Source organism: Schistocerca nitens, chromosome 2, assembly GCF_023898315.1.
Source record: "Schistocerca nitens isolate TAMUIC-IGC-003100 chromosome 2, iqSchNite1.1, whole genome shotgun sequence".
NCBI classification, from domain to species: Eukaryota; Metazoa; Arthropoda; class Insecta; order Orthoptera; family Acrididae; genus Schistocerca; species Schistocerca nitens.
This window is the reverse complement of record NC_064615.1, coordinates 415765094-415786989: the sequence shown is the minus strand read 5'-3', so window position 1 is coordinate 415786989 and position 21896 is coordinate 415765094. Positions and strand designations below refer to the sequence as shown.

The 21896-nt window shown below is 43.9% G+C and overlaps 1 protein-coding gene across 17 annotated transcripts in view; it reads right to left on the bottom strand.

Moving 5' to 3' along the window:
• LOC126236282 (transmembrane protein 94) overlaps positions 1-21896 on the bottom strand; it is a 538855-nt gene that overhangs the window by 374106 nt on the left and 142853 nt on the right. For all 17 annotated transcript variants that reach the window (XM_049945449.1, XM_049945454.1, XM_049945456.1 and 14 more), the window contains exons 9-10: positions 12113-12216; positions 199-302 (exon numbers count right to left, since the gene is read on the bottom strand). In XM_049945449.1, coding sequence (XP_049801406.1) covers positions 199-302; positions 12113-12216 — 208 coding nt within the window. The remainder of the gene's footprint in view (positions 1-198; positions 303-12112; positions 12217-21896) is intronic.

The following is a 21896-nucleotide window of genomic DNA, read 5'->3' as shown; positions in this document are numbered from 1 at the left end:
ATCAGTTAAAGTTCACCAAGGATTGTGCACAGATTCATAAATTACCTTCAAATTTCTTTCAACTATTGTTTCCAATCAATTTTTCCAATTAGTCAAGAAATTATTAATACATTTCCATTGCACATACCTATTCATGTGGTATGCCACTAAAGTAAGTAACAATGGAAAACATGGTAGGAATATCAGAGGTTCGCTTACCATGTTTTAACTGACTAGACTTTGAAAGTTTTTCTTCTTCAGCAGAATCCTGGTTCACAATTTGTTGCTTCTGTTCTCCTTGTCCAGTCGCTACACTCTCATGACTGAAAAACACACAATAGAAGAAAAGAACATTAATTTTGGATACTTTCTTAAAACACATGGCATGAAATTCGTGTGTGTGTGTGTGTGTGTGTGTGTGTGTGTGTGTGTGTGTGTATAGTAGGTTTTCGCTAAACTAATGGACAGAAAGTAACACAGACGGGGAGACAGTACGAAATAAGGAGGGCTAGAGTGGTGAAAGTTTATCTCAAGCAGCATTTAGATCACACCATTACACAAATAAAATAAGGCTTACTAATAGTGAGAAATGAGTGCTTAAGCATGATTTGATGGAACCAAAAATACAAACAATATACTCAAAATGGCTCTGAGCACTATGGGACTCAACTGCTGTGGTCATAAGTCCCCTAGAACTTAGAACTACTTAAACCTAACTAACCTAAGGACAGCACACAACACCCAGCCATCACGAGGCAGAGAAAATCCCTGACCCCGCCGGGAATCGAACCCGGGAACCCGGGCGTGGGAAGCGAGAACGCTACCGCACGACCACGAGATGCGGGCAAACAATATACTCAAAAATTAGGGAAACTAACAATTTTATACACAGAATGAGTAAGGTTCTGTCTCATCATTCCTAGAAATGTTTTACATAGTAAACCCATTCAACTGTTACCAATGGCTCTGAGCACTATGGGACTTCTTAACTGCTGTGGTCATCAGTCCCCTAGAACTTAGAACTACTTAAACCTAACTAACCTAAGGACATCACACACATACATGCCCGACGCAGGATTCGAACCTACGACCGTAGCGGTCACGCGGTACCAGACTGTAGCGCCTAGAACCACTCGGCCACTCTGGCCGGCGACCAATAACAAAATTAATGTACACAAAGTAATTAAAATTTCATAATTACTGAGAAAATCTAGCTGAACAAGCTCTATTGCTGCCACCAATTCTGTACCCAAATGTCCCTCAACAGCCTGGTCAACCATGGGCACTACAAATGGAGTGACAGGTAGTCTCTCTCGCAGAATATTAAAGATCTTGGAAAGACCTTCATCAGCAGAAAATATCCTCCCAACCTTTTCTAAAAACTGCTCCCCATATCATATCTCCATGATTAACTAAGACTTCTCACACATGTATCAACCAGCCACAGAGTAGCATCTCCTCCATCAGTCAATAACATCCACAATAGAAACAGCTATCCTTGTCACCACTCCGAAAGTGGAATATTCCCACCAACTCCACATACCTAATATCCTTTTTTGTCCCTCACCCTCTCCTGTTCCATTGTAGTATCAGATCTATAGATCAGTTAATCCTTGTCACTATCCTATCCTACCAAAGGCTGAGCCACCTGTGTAAGCACTGCACAGTGTTCTATGTGGACATGATTACGAACAGTTCATCCAATGGATAAATGGACACCATGAAACTGAGGCCAAGGGAAAACTAGACCACCCTATAGTGGAGCATGCTGCCTAACATACTGTGGTCACATTGAATGGCTACTTCATAACTCATATTATCTGAATCCTCAGCTCTAACACCAGTTTCCCTCAATTACATAGCTGTGAAATCTAGCGAAAGAGATACTTCATCCCTACAGTACCTTTAGTGTTCATCTACCTTTCATGTTCATCACTACTAGCCCCTATCTTCCACCTCTGTGCCTCCTCGCTCCCACTCCCCCTTCTTATCCCTACACCAGTCTCATAATTCCCATAACTTTCCATAAACCCCAGTTTATACATTGTAAATTTCTCTCTTATGTTTTTTCCTTCTTTTTTGTATCATTTTAATCTGTATCCTACATCCCCTGCTCTTTTTTCTTCTACTCAAAAAATCTCTTAGCAGTCTCCAACCTTGAACCTGGATGCAACTAAATATTGCACACCAGAACAGTCTTTCATAAATGCTCTCATCCCCTCAAGCCTCATGAATTTCAGTACTGACTGCCCCACTTAAGTTTGGTCCTCAAACCAATCAGGTTGCAGTGTGTGTGTGTGTGTGTGTGTGTGTGTGTGTGTGTATTGTCATTGTGGATTTTTCATTGATGTAAATATCTTACTACAAATACAAGAAGTGTTGAGTAACTGATTGGTACAAAAACAAAACTGAGAACGATGCTAAGCTTTCAGTCAAATCTCCCTGCACAGCTAGGAGAATAAACAAACATACATGTATAGCTGCATGGCTACATTGTCCTAGTCAATTACATTGGAGCAGCACTGCAGTTTGACTGGGATAAGAGTTTGTATTGGGTGGAGACACAAAGGCAGAAAGGTGGCCGGGGAACAAGACAGTGGGTTGGAGTCAAGCTTGGCATGCAGATAGAGAGAGAGAGGTAGCAATCACACAGCATAACAATGTGGCACTGCTGAGTTCACTCTGGTACAAGGAGGGAAAGTTGCGTGCGGCACATAATGATGTGGAGGAGTATATTTTGATGGGGAGAGAGAACATCAGAAGAGGGAGACTACGGTAAGGATGCTGTAAGTGCAGAGTGAGTGAAGTGCAGAGCACAACAGGGGTGAAGCTCCGTAAGGGACAGGGACCATCAGAGATTTAGGCGATGATGTCAGGTCCAAACGTGTTGTAAGGACAATCCCCATTTATGTAATTCAGAAAAGCTGATATTGGAGGAACCCAGATGACAAGGTGGTGTTAAGCAGCCAATGAAGTTGAATATTATGCGATCGGCAGTGTTTTCAAACAGTGGGTGGCCAACTCTGTTCTTGGCCACAGTTTGGTGGTGCCTATTCATTCTGGTGGTCAGTGGTAGGTGTCATATTCATACACAGGCTGTGAAAAAATTTACAGCAGAGCTGGTAAATGATGTGACTGCTTTTGGAGGTGGTGGTACTTCTGACAGGATACAATATGCCATGATGGGGCTGGAATAGGATGTGCTGGGTGGATGCTTAAGGCAGGTCTTGTATCTTGCCCTTCCACAGAAGTACGGCCCCATTACAAGGGGCCGGAAGTAGGTGCAACATAAGGATGCACAAGGATGGACAAGGGTATTTTGTAAATCGGATGATTGTGAAATATGACTTTAGGAAGGGAGAATGGGAGGAGGAAGTGTTGCATGTACGACATTCCTTTGGGAGTGGAATGAACAGTAGTTAAAGCCCTGACAAAAAGTATGGTTAAGTTGTTGCACCCCAGGTTGATACTTTTGCAGATACGGTATAGGAAATCTGTTTGCAAACTAGGTTTGCGTGGTGATTCCTGTCTGTGAAGGCTTTAATAACGCAGCATCCATGGATGGCTAGGTTGCATGGGAGTGATTTTATAGTGTCAAAGGGGTGACAGTATCAAAAGGGAAGTACTTTTGATGGTTAGTAATCTCTATAGAGAGATTTTTATGCAGCCATCAAAGAGATACATCTATACCCACGAACCTACTCTGCAAGCTACTATGCAGTGCATGGCAGAGAGGGACACATACCACTACTAATCATCTCCTTTCCTGTTCCACTCACATGTAGAGGGATGGAAAAACAACTGACTAAAAGCCTCCATGTCAGCTCCAATTTCTCACATCTTATCACATCTTTGGAAAGTTGCTCGATAAAATGAAGCTGAGTGTTCATCTTCCCTACTATCAACCTGATGTGGTCATTCCATTTCATATCACTTTGCAACATTATACCTAGATATTTAATAGATGTGATAATGTCATGCAGCACTCTGCTAATGCTGTATTCAAACATTATAGGATTGTTTTTCATACTCATATGCATTAACTTGCATTTTTCTATATTTAGAGCAAGCTGCCAGTCATCACACCAACTAGAAATCCTGACTAAGTCATCTTGTACACTCCTACAGTCACTCCACGATGACACCTTCCCTACATCTTAGTGAAATCAGCAAACATCCGTAAATTGCTGCTCACCTTGTCTGTCAGATCATTTATGCATACAAAGAATAAGAGCACTCCTATCACACACTTCCCTGGTCATGTATGCTTGCCATCAAGGACAACACACTGATTCTATTGCTTTAAAAGTCTTCGAGCCACTAACGTATCTGCAGACCTAAACCATATGCCTGGACCTTCATCAATAGTCTTAGAGGGTCACTGTTTCAAATGCTTCCCGGAAATCTAGGAATCTGCCTGTTGATTTGTAGCATATTGTGTGGGAAAATGGCAAGCTGAATTATGCATGAGCGATGCTTTCTAAACCTGTGTTGACTTGTGAACAGAAGCTTTCCTGCCACAAACAAATTTATTACATTTGACTTCAGAATGTGTTCAAGAATTCTGCAGTAAACCAAAGTTAAGAATATTGGTCTGTAATTATGCAAGTCCGTTTCTTATATATGGAAGTTATCTGCACTTTTTTCCAGTCACTTGGGACTTTGCACTGGGTGAGAGATTCACGACAAATGCAAGCTAAGTAAGGGGCTAATGTTGCAGAATACTATGTGTAAAACTGAATTGGGATTCCATGTGGACCTGGTGACTTATTTGTTTTCAACTTTTTCAGTTTCTCCTCTACGCCACATATGCCTAACTACATGTTCTCCATGCTGGAGGCTGTACAACAGTCAGACAACATTATGTTTGTATGATCCCCCCGCATGAATGATTTCTTAAATCTGAAATTTAAAACTCCAGCTTCCCTTTTACTGTCTTCTATTGCCGCCCTAGACTGGTCAATGAGTGACTGGACAGAAGTCTTCAGTCCACTTAGTGATTTTACATATGACGAGAACTATCTCAATTTTTCAACAAAATCTTTTGTCAAAGTATGTTGGTGGAAGTCATCAGATGCTTTGTGGATTGATCTTCTTATGGATGCAACAATTTCTACTATCTTTTATCTGTCAAAATGTACACATTCCTTTTTGAACTGATAGTGCAGTGATCTCTGTTTGCTCAGCATTTTCCAAACTGGTTACTAAACCACAGAGGGTCCTTTCAAACCTTAATCCACTTACGTGTCACATACATCCCCAGAGCATGATTTACATTCAGTTTAAACTTTCTCCGTAATTCCTCTACATCTGTTGTATCAGAACTATATGATGTTCATTAATTGTCCAAGTGGGATGCTAGCAACTGCTTATCTACTTTTTCTAGCATAAACACATGCATTTATTAACTTTAGTAACCATTGTCACTATAATGACATCATGATCACTAATCCTGGTCTCTATCCTGACACTGCCAATAAGGTCAGACTTCTTTGTAGCTGCCAGTTTTAAAATAATTCCATTGTGTGTGGATTGTCTAACTAGTTGTTCAAGGCAGTTTTCAGAAAATATGTTCAAAAGTATTTCAGAAGACTGCCTGTACCATCTGCAGTGAATCCATTGGCATGTCAGTCTACACTCAGCAGATTAAAGTCGTCTCCAACTAATACTGCATGATATGAGTATTTCCACACTACTAAAGATTGACCCTCCTTGAATGATTCTATAACTGTTATGGCTAAATCTGGTAGCCAGTAAAAACATCTGACAAGTAACTTGAGTTCACCAAGGCCTGCTACTTCTGTCCACTTAACAGTCAGGCTCATTTCAGCCTCGATGGACACAATATTTTGTAGACAGCAATGAACACTCCCTTTCCCTTAACATGGTATCTAATCTGTCTTTTTGATGTGCGTTCCATGCCTCGCTAAATATTTCAGAGCTTTCTACTTCGGGTTTCAGCCAGCTCTCGCTTCCGAGAATAATTTCACCATGACAACTTTCCTGGAGGGCAAGAAGTTCAGGAAATCTGATACAAATACTTTTACAACTTACTGTTAAAATTTTGACAATCAAAGTGTCTCTACATTGTATGGATCTGATGTTGCTCTCTGCATACTGACTACTGAGCATTTGTCAGAGGACCTGAAACTACCACCGAGCCTAAAAAAATCCCCATGCACACTTCACAAGTAATCCACTATTTAAGTAGCTGCTTCCTCTGTATAGTGCACTGCTGACCTATCAAGAGGAGTCCTACCCCTCTCCACCCCATAATGCAGGTTGACAAATCTACAGCCACAACCAGCAAAGAATCAACGGGTTCTCTGGTTGAGACCCTTCACTCAGTTCCAAACCAAAGGGCCCCGATCAACTCTGTGTACAAAGCTGCAAATTGTGAGCTCTACTTACACCCCACGAGTGAAGCCAGCAGCCTTCACCACTTCTGACAGGTGCCCTCAGAACCCAAGTGACAGGCATCACTAGTACCGACATGAGCAAAAACTTGCAGACTACTGCACCCTGCACCCCAGATAGCCATAGGCAGGGCCCCCTCCACATCTTGGATGAGTCTTACCCACAGACATGTTAAGTGCACATGGAATTCTTTCTGGCCCCAGATACTAATTGCTTTAGGAGCTCCATAACGTACCTAACGTTGGAGCTCCTAATCCTAATAATTAGTGAACCCCCCCCCCCCCCCCCCCCGTATGCTTGCCCAGACTCTGCTGAAGGGAAGGCCATCTGTCCACTCACAGGGTGAACGGGCGAGGCCAGGCGACCAGCCTCTACATTGACACTCTGACTCAAGCAACAGGTCCGTGTAACAGCCCTCCACTCACCCTGCAGTAAGTGTCAATCCCCAATGTTGGGTATGCTGGAAGGTGTCTTGACAGCGGAACCCAGGGACGAAACAAGTGACACCCGAGTTGTCTCATGTGACGCACCAGTTCCTCTGGTGCCACAACACCCCGAGGCAGCAGCCAGCAAATGGCTGACCAAGGCCGTATGCATCTTCAGCTGTCTGTGAATTATGGCCAGCTCCTCCTGCATCCGCACACAGCATGCATACACCCTATCCGTGGTACTACCACCAACTTGAGAATTTAACTATGAGAAAAACAGAAAAAGGTAAATATGTGACTAGCTTGTCTCCTGCTTTTTCACCAAAGGAGGCTGGCAGCTTAATGAGCTGTGGCCAACAGTTACGGTAATAGAAAACAAATGACTACCGCACTACAGATTGCATAAAAAATACACACTACCATTACTAAAACGTGACACTATACCTCTGAAATACAAGAATAAGCAATGAATTTAAGAATTAAACATAGCAAGCACACAAAAACTCTCAAATAATTTAACAATCAAAATGTTAACACAAACAGAAAAGCTAAATATGTGACTTGCTGGCCTCCTGGTGCTTCACCAATGAAGGGTGATGGTTGATTGGCTGTGATCAACAGCTACTTGCCATCCAAAACAAACAAACAAATGCCTACTGCACTACAAACTTCATGACTGTATCCATTACTGTACCTAAACACGGTATTATACCTCTAAAATACAAAAATATGCAATGAATTTAAGCATTAAACTGTGAACACAAGTAGAAAAGCTAAACTTGATAATCTATTGGTGCTTCACCAACGAAGGGTTATGGCTGATGGAAGGTCAATTTCCACAAACATGGCATGCTGGGCTGAGGTGTTCTAGATGAAGTGGATGGGAGAGATGATATCAAGGTCATGCAGGAATGAAAATGTTGTGGCCGCGTATTAAGATCACCAAGATATCATTAATAATCATGAACCAGACCATAGAATAGGGTTCATGGGCTGCTAGGAAAGTTTCCTCTAGATGACCAAAAAGCAAGTTGACTTAGGAGGATGCCATGCAGGTGTCCATGGCCGTGCCACAGATCTGCTTGAATATCTTCCCCCAAAAAGGAAAAATAGTTGTGGGAAAGAATGTAGTTTTTTGCCTGACAAAGCTGCGAGACTTCACAAAGAAAGTTGTCGTACTGTCATTTTCTGCAATCCTGCCAATGCCTTTGATTGTGTAGAGCATGGAAGTATACAAGGGAAACTTAAAAAGTATGGCGTAAAAGGTGTTCCTTTGCTTGAATAGAACCATGTCTTACCAATAAAACAGACACATACGTTAATAATGGTACAACAGGGAAAACAGAAATTTCGGAGTGGGAAAACATTAAATATGGCATATTCATGGACATGCTCTCCTTCCTGTACTACAAGAGTACATTTTATTTTGTCACCTCATCATTGCTGTAGGAATGTCCCTTACTTTATTCGACTATGTAACACACAAAGCTACACACACATATTGGTCAGGCTGGAGCAACACAAAAGCTCCATGTTTAAAATGTAAATCAGTCACCCACTTGAGATGTGAATGCACTAGTTGGGCGAGGTGCAGTAGAACAGCGGAGTTAGAGAAATCGTTGCCTCATCCCAGTGTTCACTGCATGGTACACACACTTATGATACATACACTAAGACACATGTGCCAGGTGTAAAGACAGCATGGATGGGAGCCTTGCAGTGTCATGAAAGCACCAGCATCAGATGTGTCGCCAAGTGGCCAGTTACCCATGATGCAAGCTTGGGGCAGCAACCAAAGTTGGTGTTACATGGACAGACTGGTGAAGCTCAGTTGATGGAAGCCTCAGTAGGGGCAGCTACTGTTCCATACCGGTAGGCAGTGACCGTAGCAGTGAAGTGTCCTGTCACACAGCTAGATCGACAGCTGTGAACGGAAGTACTGCGTGAGGGGTGACACTCACTGTCTTAGCAGATGGCTGTAGTGAGTTGGGAGCATAGGGAACTGCTAAGACAACTGTGCAGCTAAAGACCACCACGCAATTGGCAAAAGGCCACCACACAGTCCCCCTCACCCCCTCCCTTCCGCGAGAGAGGAACTGTGGTGTTGAATGTGGTGGCAGCAGCAAAGGCTGATACTGGTAAAGGGTTGTGTTGTGCCAGTGATGAGGTTAGGGGCAGTGGCATTGAGGTTGCGGCTGTCAGCTCTGCAGAAGGGGCAGGCACTGCATGTCAAGGGGTCGGGCATGTGGAGGGCGGGGCAGCTAGCTGCCACTACTGTCAGTCTGCTGCATGACAGTGTGCAGTGGCATGTGGGTTGGGGTGCTGCGTCAGCATGGTGTCAGCCCATGTTCAGTGCTGCGCACACAGATGTGGGCAGACCACAGTTGCCAGCAAGGAACTGTGGAGGTCAGGGTGCAGCAGCTTTGCAAGGTGGTGTTGACAAGGTGGTCACATTTTACAATTGAAAGCACATGCATCAGGTACAGTGAGCATCACCAGAGCCTCCAGTGTTAGGATGGGTGTACATGAAACAATGCTGGTCTGCAGGTGTTAGAGGCTATGAAGCGGTGTTGGGGGCATACCCAGCAGTTGATGCTGGTGGAGGGGAACTGCTGAGTCAGTCGTATGCTGCGAAAAGGGTAGAGAAGCACGGACATGAGCATCCTGAGCATCTGTGTTGGCTTGGGCTGCCGAAATGGGCAATCCACATAGAGACAAAGGCGGCTGCTATTGTGGCGGCAGTAATTTTGGATGTTGGCAATGCCTCAGGGCAGCGGATGAACCTGTCCTGTAAGAAGATAGCAGCAGCTGTCAGATGAAGGTACGAGGCCGATGAAGTCCACATGAACGATTCCTGATATCTGGGAAAGCTGTGAAGGGGGCTTATACGTGACAGCTGACACTGGCGTGCTGACAGGTGAGGCAGGTGCGGGACCAGGTCCTGCAGTCCTTCTGAATATCTGGCCACACATAACACTCCATCACTAGAGCAGTGGACAAGCACATGCCAGAGTGCACCAGTAATCCGTTGAATGTGGCCATGCAGAAGGCAGCAGATACGAAGGGGCGCGGTGAGCTGGTGGATACGTCACACCAGATACTGCTGTCGGAGCCAGGAGCCAGCGTGCATTGAAGGTGGACGCCCGAGGTAGTATTCTGAGAGAGTCAGTTACGTTTTGGGTCATTCTCCTGGATGGAGTTAACTGTCTTGTACTCGAGTGACAAAAGAATGGCACAGGTGCAGCTAAGACAGTCGCTAACAACATTGTCAGTTCAAGCAATGTGATGTATATTGGTTGCAAATTTTAAGATGAACAACAGCTGCCGGAATTGACATGGGGAGCACTGATCAATGTCTTTGATAAGGGCAACTCTTATCAGTTTGTGGTCAGTGGCAACCATGAAAAGTGACGGGCCTCGACTGACAGCCAGAAGTATTTGGCAGCCTTGTATATGGTGAGGAGCTCTCTTTCGTATACGCTCCAGCACTGTTGAGGGGGGAGAGAGCTTTCTGGAAAAGAAAGTGAGCAGCTGCCAGTGTTGCCCAGGTGCTGCTGCAGGACAGCGCCAATGGCTGTCTGGCTGGCACTGGCCATGACGACAAGGGGAACGCTGAGGTGGGGTTGGGCGAGCAGGGTGGCACATGCTAAGTCGCACTTGGTGGTCAAGAAGCTGTCCTCCATTTGTGTCCTCCATAGCTTGGCACAGTCGATCATGCTGAAGATTGTAGCCCCAGCCAGCCTGTCATTGAAGCTACATAGGAGCAGCACTGGGTATGGGTCAGGGATAGTGCAGGTGTTTTTTTCCAGTAATCCTCGTATGGATGCCAGGATCCTCTTCGTCCTTGGTGAGATGAAGGGCAGACACATACAGGCTCTTCGTAGGATACAGTACACCAGCAGTGATGAGCTCGACAAACCTGGCATTGGCAATCTTCAGTTTATGAAGTGCCAGGAGGCATGGTCGGCAGAAGACGGGTGGTCAGGTGCTGGTATCGATGTAGTGAACAGTTGAAAGGCGGGCCTCCCAAGGCATGCAGGATGCATGTGTGAGATCAGGGAATTGTGCCAGGAGGTCAGCATACGGACCAGAACACACTATCTGTTTCACATTGAAGAGAACAGCGAAATGAGTGGTGCACTTTGTTGATCTCCCATGTCGCCATCAATGAGGTGCTGGCCAACATCAGGCAGCAGGTGGTAGTGTCCAATGAAGTTTGCTCTGATAATGAAATCAGTGACGTCAGAGACAGTGAAGATCCAGGGCGGGTCCTGTTGCAGGCTGAATTTGAGGCCACGTTGATGAATGCCATATGTAGCGATGGTGGAATTATTTGCTGCCATCAGGAAAATGGTTGAAGTGGTGTAAGCATTCCATATGAGCGGCTGTGGGATGATAAACTACTTGGAACCAATGTCTATGAGGAATGGCATGGCACAACAGGTACCATGAACGAACTTGTGCTGGGATAGAGCGGAGCCAATGGGCACGCCTAATCTTGGCAGTCATTGGCATTTGGATGCCAAGAGCAGAGTTATCCGCAGGTTTTGGTGTCGGGACAAAATGCTTGTGATACCTGCACAGGCCAGCCCCATTGCAAGGGCTATCAGCAGGGTGGCTGGAGATGCAGCGTCAGTTGTGATCTTCATCCCAGTGGCTGGGGCTGTGCAGTCAAGAGTCTTCAGTCAAGAGTCTGAGTCAGGCGTTGCCATGTTGGCATGCATTTTTGTATCCATTGATCTCACTTTTAACATACCTGACATGTAAAGAAAGAAGGAACATTAGAATTTATTGTCTCGTAATCAACGATCTCATTAGGCAGGGGAGAAGCTTGGACTCCTTTTCAGGAGGACCATTCTGGCATTTGATTTACGTGATTTCCAATGCAAGTCCAAGGTCTCCTAACTGTACATCCCAGGTCTTTCCACTGCAACAACTCGCTCAGTTATGCAAAATCTGCTCCTTTTTTATTATTTTATCTTATGGAAATGTATGTTTCATAATATACATAACTATTAATAATGCAGATAAATAACACCAAAGTATATTTCATGGTGAACATTCACATGGCATATACTCAATCTTTCTCTCGTCGTATGTTATTGCCAAACAATTAATGTGGTGAAAAATTTAGCATATTCACTGCAAACAATCTCTAGCTCTTTAGAGAAATTCAGAAAGGCACTGCAAATAGGGAAGTGCAATCACAGCTAACATTAATATAATATAATATAAAGAAAATAGTAGCACAAGAAAGTGAGCGAAAACAAAATTTTAAAAAAACTAACCTCAAAGATTTTGTAGGACGGGAAGTATTTCGAAGAAAAAATACCTTCTCTGCTGTAGGATTGGGCCATGACAATATCCCCTTCTTGTCAACACAGCACAATGCCTGCAATCAAAAACTGAACTACTTTTTGCATTTGCTGAGAGTAAAACTAATCAAAAAGCCTTCAGTACACAGTGTAAAGAGGTGTAAAAAGCAAAAAGTATAATTAGAATTACTTTCTAGCAACTTCCATTACAGATGCTCATTCATTCACACATCTTCTTCTGTAAATCCTACTGTGCAGTAGGGCCTTCGGTGATGTGGAATTAGTCAAGTTACACATTAACAGACAGACACAGTAACTGCTGACTACCTAGGTAAAGTATATTGATAACAATTTATGACTAGTGCCAATTTACTAACACTGATAACACTGTGCAGCCATGAAAATGTAAATTGAATGGAAATAGCCAATTCCTATCAATTCTAATGTGCTGATTATGAATATCACAAAGACAATTCAAAATTAGCTCTAGTTTTCATTTTACACTGTTTTATTATGGTGAGTTAATTATATACGGATTTTTGTGTTAAATTTAGAATCAAATATTATAATGTTTGTCAGTGACAAAAACTAGTAACAATGGATTATATTACTGTCCCCGGTGTTAATTGTGTGCAATATTTTAGATATAAACGTTTTGATACCAATTTCAGTGATCTTTTCGTCTCCCTCCTCTTCAACTTCAGTGACTTTATTAATGCATGTGTAAGGGGCATTCGAAAAGAAATGAGCCAGAGGCATAATTACAGAAACCAATACCTGTATGTTAGAAATACTGACCCTGGTTGTTGAGACATTTGTCCCACTGTGACACAAGGTGGTGAATGGCTGCCTCACAAAATTCCCGGGTCTGCAATGTTAACCAGTTCCGCATGTACAGCTGGACATCATCATCCAAGCTGAATCATTTGCCACTCAGAGCCTTTTTAAGAGGACCAAAAAAGACATAATCACAGGGACAACAATGAAAGCCCAGTGTTACTTGCAAACTTTGACCACCCTTCACCAAGTGGTCAAATCAAAATGACCAGGCAATCTCACCCGTGGGGTCATTCTGCTCCACGACAATGCAAAGCCTCATATGGCCAACACAGTTGTGGCACTCCTGCAGAAACTCATATGGGAGGTTAACGGCCACCCTCCATACAGTCCGGACCTCTCTCCCTGTGATTACGCAGTTTTTGGTCCCCTTAGAAAGGCTCTGAGGGGGCAAACGATTCACCTCGGACGACGACATCCAGCTGTAAGCGTGGAACATCATAGCCCCGGGAATTTTATGGGACAGCCATTCACCGCCTTGTGTCACAGTGGGACAAGTTTCTCAACACCCAGGGTCAGTACTTCTAATATACAGGTAATGGTTTCTGAAATTATGCCTCCGGCTCATTTCTTTTTGAATGCCCCTTATAATAATTTTTGCACATTTGTTTCCAGATTAACCAGTTGTTCAAGTTGACTGCTACTGAAGTGAACAAAAATGCCACGAGTTTGTGTTAACAGTGCTGACACATTTTGCTATGAATGTGAAGAAGTGACATTTGCTTAGGGGAAAAAAAAGAGCAAATAACTCCATTGATTGAAAAAGCTTACAGTTGTTATTTTGGGTGCAAAATAGGTGATCAGGATAAACCCTGGGCTCCACCTGTGATCTGCAACACTTGTGCCAGCAACCTCAGGAACTGGATGCATGGGAAAGGACATTCAATGCCCTTTGTAGTGCCCATGATCTGGCGTGAACCATGTACCGGTACATCACAAGATCCGGAGTTTCTTCCAAATATATCATCAACTGATGATGCACAAAAATTGCCTCAAAATGAGTTAAGTGATCTCATTAGAGATTTGGTGCTCTCAGAAGCTAAGGCTGACATATTAGCATCAAGATTGCAGCAGTGCAGTTTTCTGGAAAGCAATGTAAATGTTTCATTCTACCACAGACGAGAGCAACAGTTAACTCCTTTTTTTAACATGCAAGATAGTCTTGTGGCATGTGTAGACATAAATGGTCTAATGAAGGCTCTCAGAATTAATTACAACCCTGATGAGTGGAGACCGTCTATTGATTTGTCAAAGTTGATCTTAAAAGTAGTGCTTTTAGATATTGGTAACGAGCTTCCTTCTAGTCCAGTTGGGCATAGTGTGCATATGAAAGAGTCATACCAAAATATGAAAATCTTACTACAAGCCCTAAAGTATAATTACTCGCAATGGCACATTTGTAGTGACTTGAAAGTGGTTGCACTGCTATTAGGTATGAAGTTAGGGTATACTAAATATTGCTGCTTTCTCTGTGAATGGGATAGCCAAGTTCATAGATCTCATTGCAGTAAACATAAATGGCCCACCAGAAAATCTCTTCAAGCAGGTATAAAGAACATTAAGAGTGAAGCTCTAGTAGACCCTAAAAAGATTCTGCTCCCACCCTAGCACATCAAGTTGGGTCTCATGAAAAACTTTGTTAAGGGAATTAACAAAGACGTTGATGCGTTTAAGTACTTAAGGCAGAAATTCCCTTACTTAAGTGATGCCAAAGTAAAGGAGGGCATTTTTGTAGGCCCAAAGATTTTAAAGCTTTTTGGAAACCATACTTTTGATGCAATCATACAAGGTGGTGATAAGCATGCATGGGAATGTTTTAAGACAGTATGTTTGCAGCTCTCAGGGAACAACTGAGGACTAAATTACAAGGAGATTGTAGACAACATGTTGTCATCGTATGAAAAATTTGGTTGCAACATGTTGAAAATTCACTTCTTACATAGTCACACTGACTTCTTCCCCAAAGACTGTGGTGCAGTAAGTGATGAACATGGGGAGTGATTTCATCAAAACACTGCCACATTTGAGAAGAGGTATGCCGGGAAGTGGAGCCCTACTATTTTAGCAGATTACTGCTGGACTGTCATACGGGATGTTCCCGAGTATGTGTCTAAACATCAAGCCAAGCGAAAACGGTCATCTTCTGAATTTATCTCTGAACAAAATATGTAATTGTATATACTGTACATATGGACATTTAACACTCGTAATCCTTTATATACATTTGTGACCAGTTAATTTATACATTTTCTTTTGTGCTTTACATAGTTCCGTTACAAAGTAGACTTACAAAGTATTTTCATTCATGTAATATTATCTCTTCATCTTTTCTTAATATTTTATTTTTGTACTTCCAGAATGGCACTGAAATTTATCAATACATAATACATAACATAATTCAAGTAATTATTCACTTAAAATTTGTTATGCTGAATCTTGGAACATGAATGTATATTTAGTTAAAACCTCTTTCCTCATTACCTTAGCCAGCTTCATCCTGACCCACAACTTCTTCACTTTTAAAGGCCAGACATACCAACAATTAAAGGGAACAGCCATGGGTACCAGGATGGCCCCCTCGTACGCCAACCTATTCATGGGTCGCTTAGAGGAAGCCTTCTTGGTTACCCAGGCCTGCCAACCCAAAGTTTGGTACAGATTTATTCATGACATCTCCATGATCTGGACTAACACTGAAGAAGAATTCCAGAATTTCCTCTCCAACCTCAACTCCTTTGGTTCCATCAGATTCACCTGGTCCTACTCCAAATCCCATGCCACTTTTCTTGACATTGACCTCCATCTATCCAATGGCCAGCATCACACGTCCGTCCACATCAAACCCACCAACAAGCAACAGTACCTCCATTATGACAGCTGCCACCCATTCCACATCAAATGGTCCCTTCCCTACAGCCTAGGTCTTCGTGGCAAACGAATCTGCTCCAGTCCGGAATCCCTGAACCATCACATCAACAACCTGAAAACAGCTTTCGCATCCCGCAACTACCCTCCCGACCTGGTACAGAAGCAAATGAACAGAGCCACTTCCTCATCCCCTCAATCCCAGAACCTCCCACAGAAGAACCACAAAAGTGCCCCACTTGTGACAGGATACTTTCCGGGACTGGATCAGACTCTGAATGTGGCTCTCCAGCAGGGATACGACTTCCTCAAATCCTGCCCTGAAATGAGATCCATCCTTCATGAAATCCTCCCCACTCCACCAAGAGTGTCTTTCCGCCATCCACCTAACCTGCGTAACCTCTTAGTTCATCACTATGAAATCCCCAAACCACCTTCCCTACCCTCTGGCTCCTACCCTTGTAACCGCCCACGGTGTAAAACCTGTCCAATGCACCCTCCCACCACCACCTACTCCAGTCCTGTAACCTGGAAGGTGTACACGATCAAAGGCAGAGCCACGTGTGAAAGCACCCACGTGATTTACCAACTGACCTGCCTACACTGTGAAGCTTTCTATGTGGGAATGACCAGCAACAAACTGTCCATTCTCATGAATGGACACAGGCAGACAGTGTTTGTTGTTAATGAGGATCACCCTGTGGCTAAACATGCCTTGGTGCACGGCCAGCACATCTTGGCACAGTGTTACACCGTCCGGGTTATCTGGATACTTCCCACTAACACCAACCTGTCAGAGCTCCGGAGATGGGAACTTGCCCTTCAGTATATCCTCTCTTCTCGTTATCCGCCAGGCCTCAACCTCCGCTAATTTCAAGTTGCCGCCGCTCATACCTCACCTGTCTTTCAACAACATCTTTGCCTCTGTACTTCCACCTCGACTGACATCTCTGCCCAAACTCTTTGCCTTTACAAATGTCTGCTTGTGTCTGTGTATGTGCGGATGGATATGTGTGTGTGTGCGAGTGTATACCTGTCCTTTTTTCCCCCTAAGGTAAGTCTTTCCGCTCCCGGGATTGGAATGACTCCTTACCCTCTCCCTTAAAACCCACATCCTTTCGTCTTTCCCTCTCCTTCCCTCTTTCCTGATGAAGCAACCGTTGGTTGCGAAAGCTTGAATTGTGTGTGTATGTTTGTGTTTGTTTGTGTGTCTATCGACCTGCCAGCGCTTTCGTATGGTAAGTCACATCATCTTTGTTTTTAGATATATTTTTCCCATGTGGAATGTTTCCCTCTATTATATTCATATCATTAATTTGGACCCAACAATTACGTTTGTTATTCTCACTGTTGCATTTCGAAATCTTTTCTGTCGTCTTATTTTCTCTTTCTGTTTTTGCCAGTAGGTTCACTTTGTATTCACCTTCTCCTTTTTACCGTAATCTACTATACAATTTTATCCCGCCTATGTATACTCAATAATACATAACGCACTTCCAAACCATAACAAAAAAAAATTTTTTTCCGCTTTCAACACTACCGCTGCTATAAAATCCACCGTTTCTAGTTCACAAACAGTTCCTTTCACCTATTAAACAACCATTTCGGCTAGTTCTAATAACTTTCGCTTTATTTCCATTTCCGTTTTTCCCACATCATTGATCATTTTTAGCCGCTTCCCACAGGTTTTAACGTAATTATTTCTTCGTCAGACAATTGTTAGCCTCATTCTCATAATCTGCCACCACAAAACCACTCCTTTTAATACATTTACACGTAGTTTTTTCAAAATTTTCCCGAATTTCTCCACCCTTTAACGTGTTTTGGCGGCAACACAACCACATAACCTTTATGCACATCGTTGTCTACCAACCCAAGTTCACCACAGGATCAACACAGCCCAGCTTTAACCAACACTTTTTCACCATTTTTTCACACCAGATCTCCAGTTGCTTTCTAGTTCACCTTTATCTCTCCCCATATATTTTTATTTTCATTTTTATTTTCATTTTCATTTCTGCCTCATGTTACACTTTCCACCTTCTAATACCATGTCACCCTCACAACACCCCCACAACGACTCCATTAAGATTTATTTACATTCCCTCCGCAAACATGCCTTCGCCTTAGCCAGATTACGCTCCCATATTTTATTTTCTCAGGCTTGTCTGACATTTGGCATTACCCCCAAAGGCATCACACTTAAAGTTCCCATCTCTGGCTGCAACCCTTCTTTCCATCAGTCCCTATACCAGTTCCAAACTGAACAATCCATTGCCCTCACCCACCTAATCCTTCACCTACACATCAACTCAGCCAATGAACACACCCGTCAACTCCTATCCTTAATAAAAGTCCTCAATCTTTCCTCGCCCACATCCACACCGGCTGTTCAGAGCATCCTCCTACAGGCCAACCGCAAATTAGAACAGCATGCCACCCTCCACCTCAAAAAACATCCAATCTCCTGGTTTCCCACCTCTGGAAAGGCAACTCACTCACCCTTCACAACCTTTCCAGCAAACCTCAACCTCCTCTCATTGCACACAAACCCAGTCTCTCCCATCTACTCAATCTCCCACTTCCAGCTCCACTCCCTCCAAAACCTCAAAATTCCAATCAACACAATCTGGAACCACAACACCCTAATTCAGTAGTTAACCTTTCTTCCAAAACTCTCTCCCAATCCGAAACCTCTGTCCTATCCAAAGGGCTCACCTTCAGCTCCACTCCCAGTTTCAACCAAACAGCCCTCGTCAAAGATGTACTGTCCTACACTCATACTCTCTGCTGGAAATATCACTTTGCCATGAAGAAAAATGATCCTAATCGTACTCGTAATGCTCCAACTCCCCAAGACAATATCCAAATTGAACCCTGCCTGGAACAGTTCCGTCCTCCGTCACAGCGGGACCCACCTCCTCTTCCTCAAAATCACCCTCTCCAAACCTTCCAGGAATTTCTGACTTCCAGCCTTGCTTCTCAATCCTCCTTAAAAAACCTTAATCCTACTCCCAACATCACCACTGCTGAAGCCCAAGCTATCCATGATCTGAAGGCCCTACCTTCTACCTTCTTCCTAAAATTCACAAACCCAATCATCCCGGCCGCCCCACTGTAGCTGGTTACCAAACCCCCACAGAACATATCTCTGCCTACGTAAATCAACACCGTCAACCCATTACATGCAGTCTCCCATCCTTCATCAAAGACACCAACCACTTTCTCGAACGCCTGTAATCCTTACCCAATCTGTTACCCCTGGAAACCATCCTTGTAACCATTGATGCCACTTCCTTATACACAAATATTCCACACGTCCAGGGCCTCACTGCGATGGAGAACTTCCTTTCACACTGATCACCTGCCACCCACCTAAAACCTCTTTCCTCATTACCTTAGCCAGCTTCATCCTGACCCACAACTTCTTCACTTTTGAAGGCCAGACATACCAACAATTAAAGGGAACAGCCATGGGTACCAGGATGGCCCCCTCGTATGCCAACCTATTCATGGGTCGCTTAGAGGAAGCCTTCTTGGTTACCCAGGCCTGCCAACCCAAAGTTTGGTACAGATTTATTGATGACATCTTCATGATCTGGACTAACAGTGAAGAAGAACTCCAGAATTTCTCCTCCAACCTCAACTCCTCTGGTTCCATCAGATTCACCTGGCCCTACTCCAAATCCCATGCCACTTTTCTTGATGTTGACCTCCATCTGTCCAATGGCCAGCTTCACACGTCCGTCCACATCAAACCCACCAACAAGCAACAGTACCTCCATTATGACAGCTGCCACCCATTCCACATCAAATGGTCCCTTCCCTACAGCCTAGGTCTTCGTGGCAAACGAATCTGCTCCAGTCCGGAATCCCTGAACCATTACACCAACAACCTGAAAACAGCTTTCGCATCCCGCAACTACCCTCCCGACCTGGTACAGAAGCAAATAAACAGAGCCACCTCCTCATCCCCTCAATCCCAGAACCTCCCACAGAAGAACCACAAAAGTGCCCCACTTGTGACAGGATACTTTCCGGGACTGGATCAGACTCTGAATGTGGCTCTCCAGCAGGGATACGACTTCCTCAAATCCTGCCCTGAAATGAGATCCATCCTTCATGAAATCCTCCCCACTCCACCAAGAGTGTCTTTCAGCCGTCCACCTAAACTTCGTAACCTCTTAGTTCATCACTATGAAATCCCCAAACCACCTTCCCTACCCTCTGGCTCCTACCCTTGTAACCGCCCACGGTGTAAAACCTGTCCAATGCACCCTCCCACCACCACCTACTCCAGTCCTGTAACCCGGAAGGTGTACACGATCAAAGGCAGAGCCACGTGTGAAAGCACCCACGTGATTTACCAACTGACCTGCCTACACTGTGAAGCTTTCTATGTGGGAATGACCAGCAACAAACTGTCCATTCGCATGAATGGACACAGGCAGACAGTGTTTGTTGTTAATGAGGATCACCCTGTGGCTAAACATGCCTTGGTGCACGGCCAGTACATCTTGGCACAGTGTTACACAGTCCAGGTTATCTGAATACTTCCCACTAACACCAACCTGTCAGAGCTCCGGAGATGGGAACTTGCCCTTCAGTATATCCTCTCTTCTCGTTATCTGCCAGGCCTCAACCTCCACTAATTTCAAGTTGCCGCCGCTCATACCTCACCTGTCTTTCAACAACATCTTTGCCTCTGTACTTCCACCTCGACTGACACCTCTGCCCAAACTCTTTGCCTTTACAAATGTCTGCTTGTGTCTGTGTATGTGCGGATGGATATGTGTGTGTGTGTGTGTGTGTGTGTGTGTGTGTGCGCGCGAGTGTATACCTGTCCTTTTTTCCCCGTAAGGTAAGTCTTTCCGCTCCCGGGATTGGAATGACTCCTTACCCTCTCCCTTAAAACCCACATCCTTTTGTCTTTCCCTCTCCTTTCTTCTTATTTCCATCATATCATTTTCTAATGTGACCCTCTATTTTTTTGATATACATAATCTGGTACTGTGTGCCACAGAATTTGAGTCCCCACCAGACATCATGGACGTTGAAGACCCATAGAGGTCTCTGCACTATTGCGCCGTAAGCTGTGGCAGCACACGCATCTTGGCCCGCATTTAGTGTGAAGGTGTCACTGTGGAACATGTGGTTCCAACAGCCAATAGCGGCGCCCCCGATAAAGTATTTAAGCACCTGCCTCTCGCTCAGCCAGCGAGTCTAATCGTTGCGCGAGTCTCGACACATCGTCTCGACAACAGACCACGTATTTACTGTTCTTTGTTTTCATTACTAGTGAACTTCTTGGATTAGTTTGGTTGACTCTGTCACTCCGTTGCTTCTTGCGTGTTGTCGTCGTAAGGTCTCTCTCCATCGTCTGTCATTGTTTCGTGTCCATCCTTTCTGTTCGTTTGTTTGTTCGCAGGCCACTCTCTATTTGGTCCCGCTGCGCTTTCTCGGCCACCCCGTGACCGATACGGTCGCGGTTACACCCGGTTACAACACATAATCAAAGACTTCAGTAAGAGCACAGAAAATGCCAACAGAGTAATTTCTGTTTGGTTCTACCAGAACTAAATTTATGAGATTATATATTGTGTTCTCAATACAGAATCCTTTAAAGGAGGCAAGCTAAGCTATGGTTAGAAGATTATTCTCAGAAAATTAGAACTGCCATATGCTACTGTCTCAAAAAATTTGAGAATGCAAGGAGAGTGGTAGATGACTCCAAATTAGAAGTCTGTTGCTTATTACACTTTTATAAATGAGCAGTACTAGTCTGTTCTTTAGTCTCAAGAAATGCATAATGATTTATTGACTAGTTACAAAGATAGCACAAGGGTGGCGCAGTCAAGTCGACACAAGATTTTAAATTTGGTTTAAGTACCATTGCAGCCAGAAACACTACCTAATGATTTTTGGGATTTTTCTAACACACGATATGACAAAACTGCTGTTTGGTGGTGGAGTATGCAAGATTCATAGTGATGTAAGACCATTTTAACAAGAGAACAAAATTTATCATATACTGTGTGACCTTTGTAGACTTCTT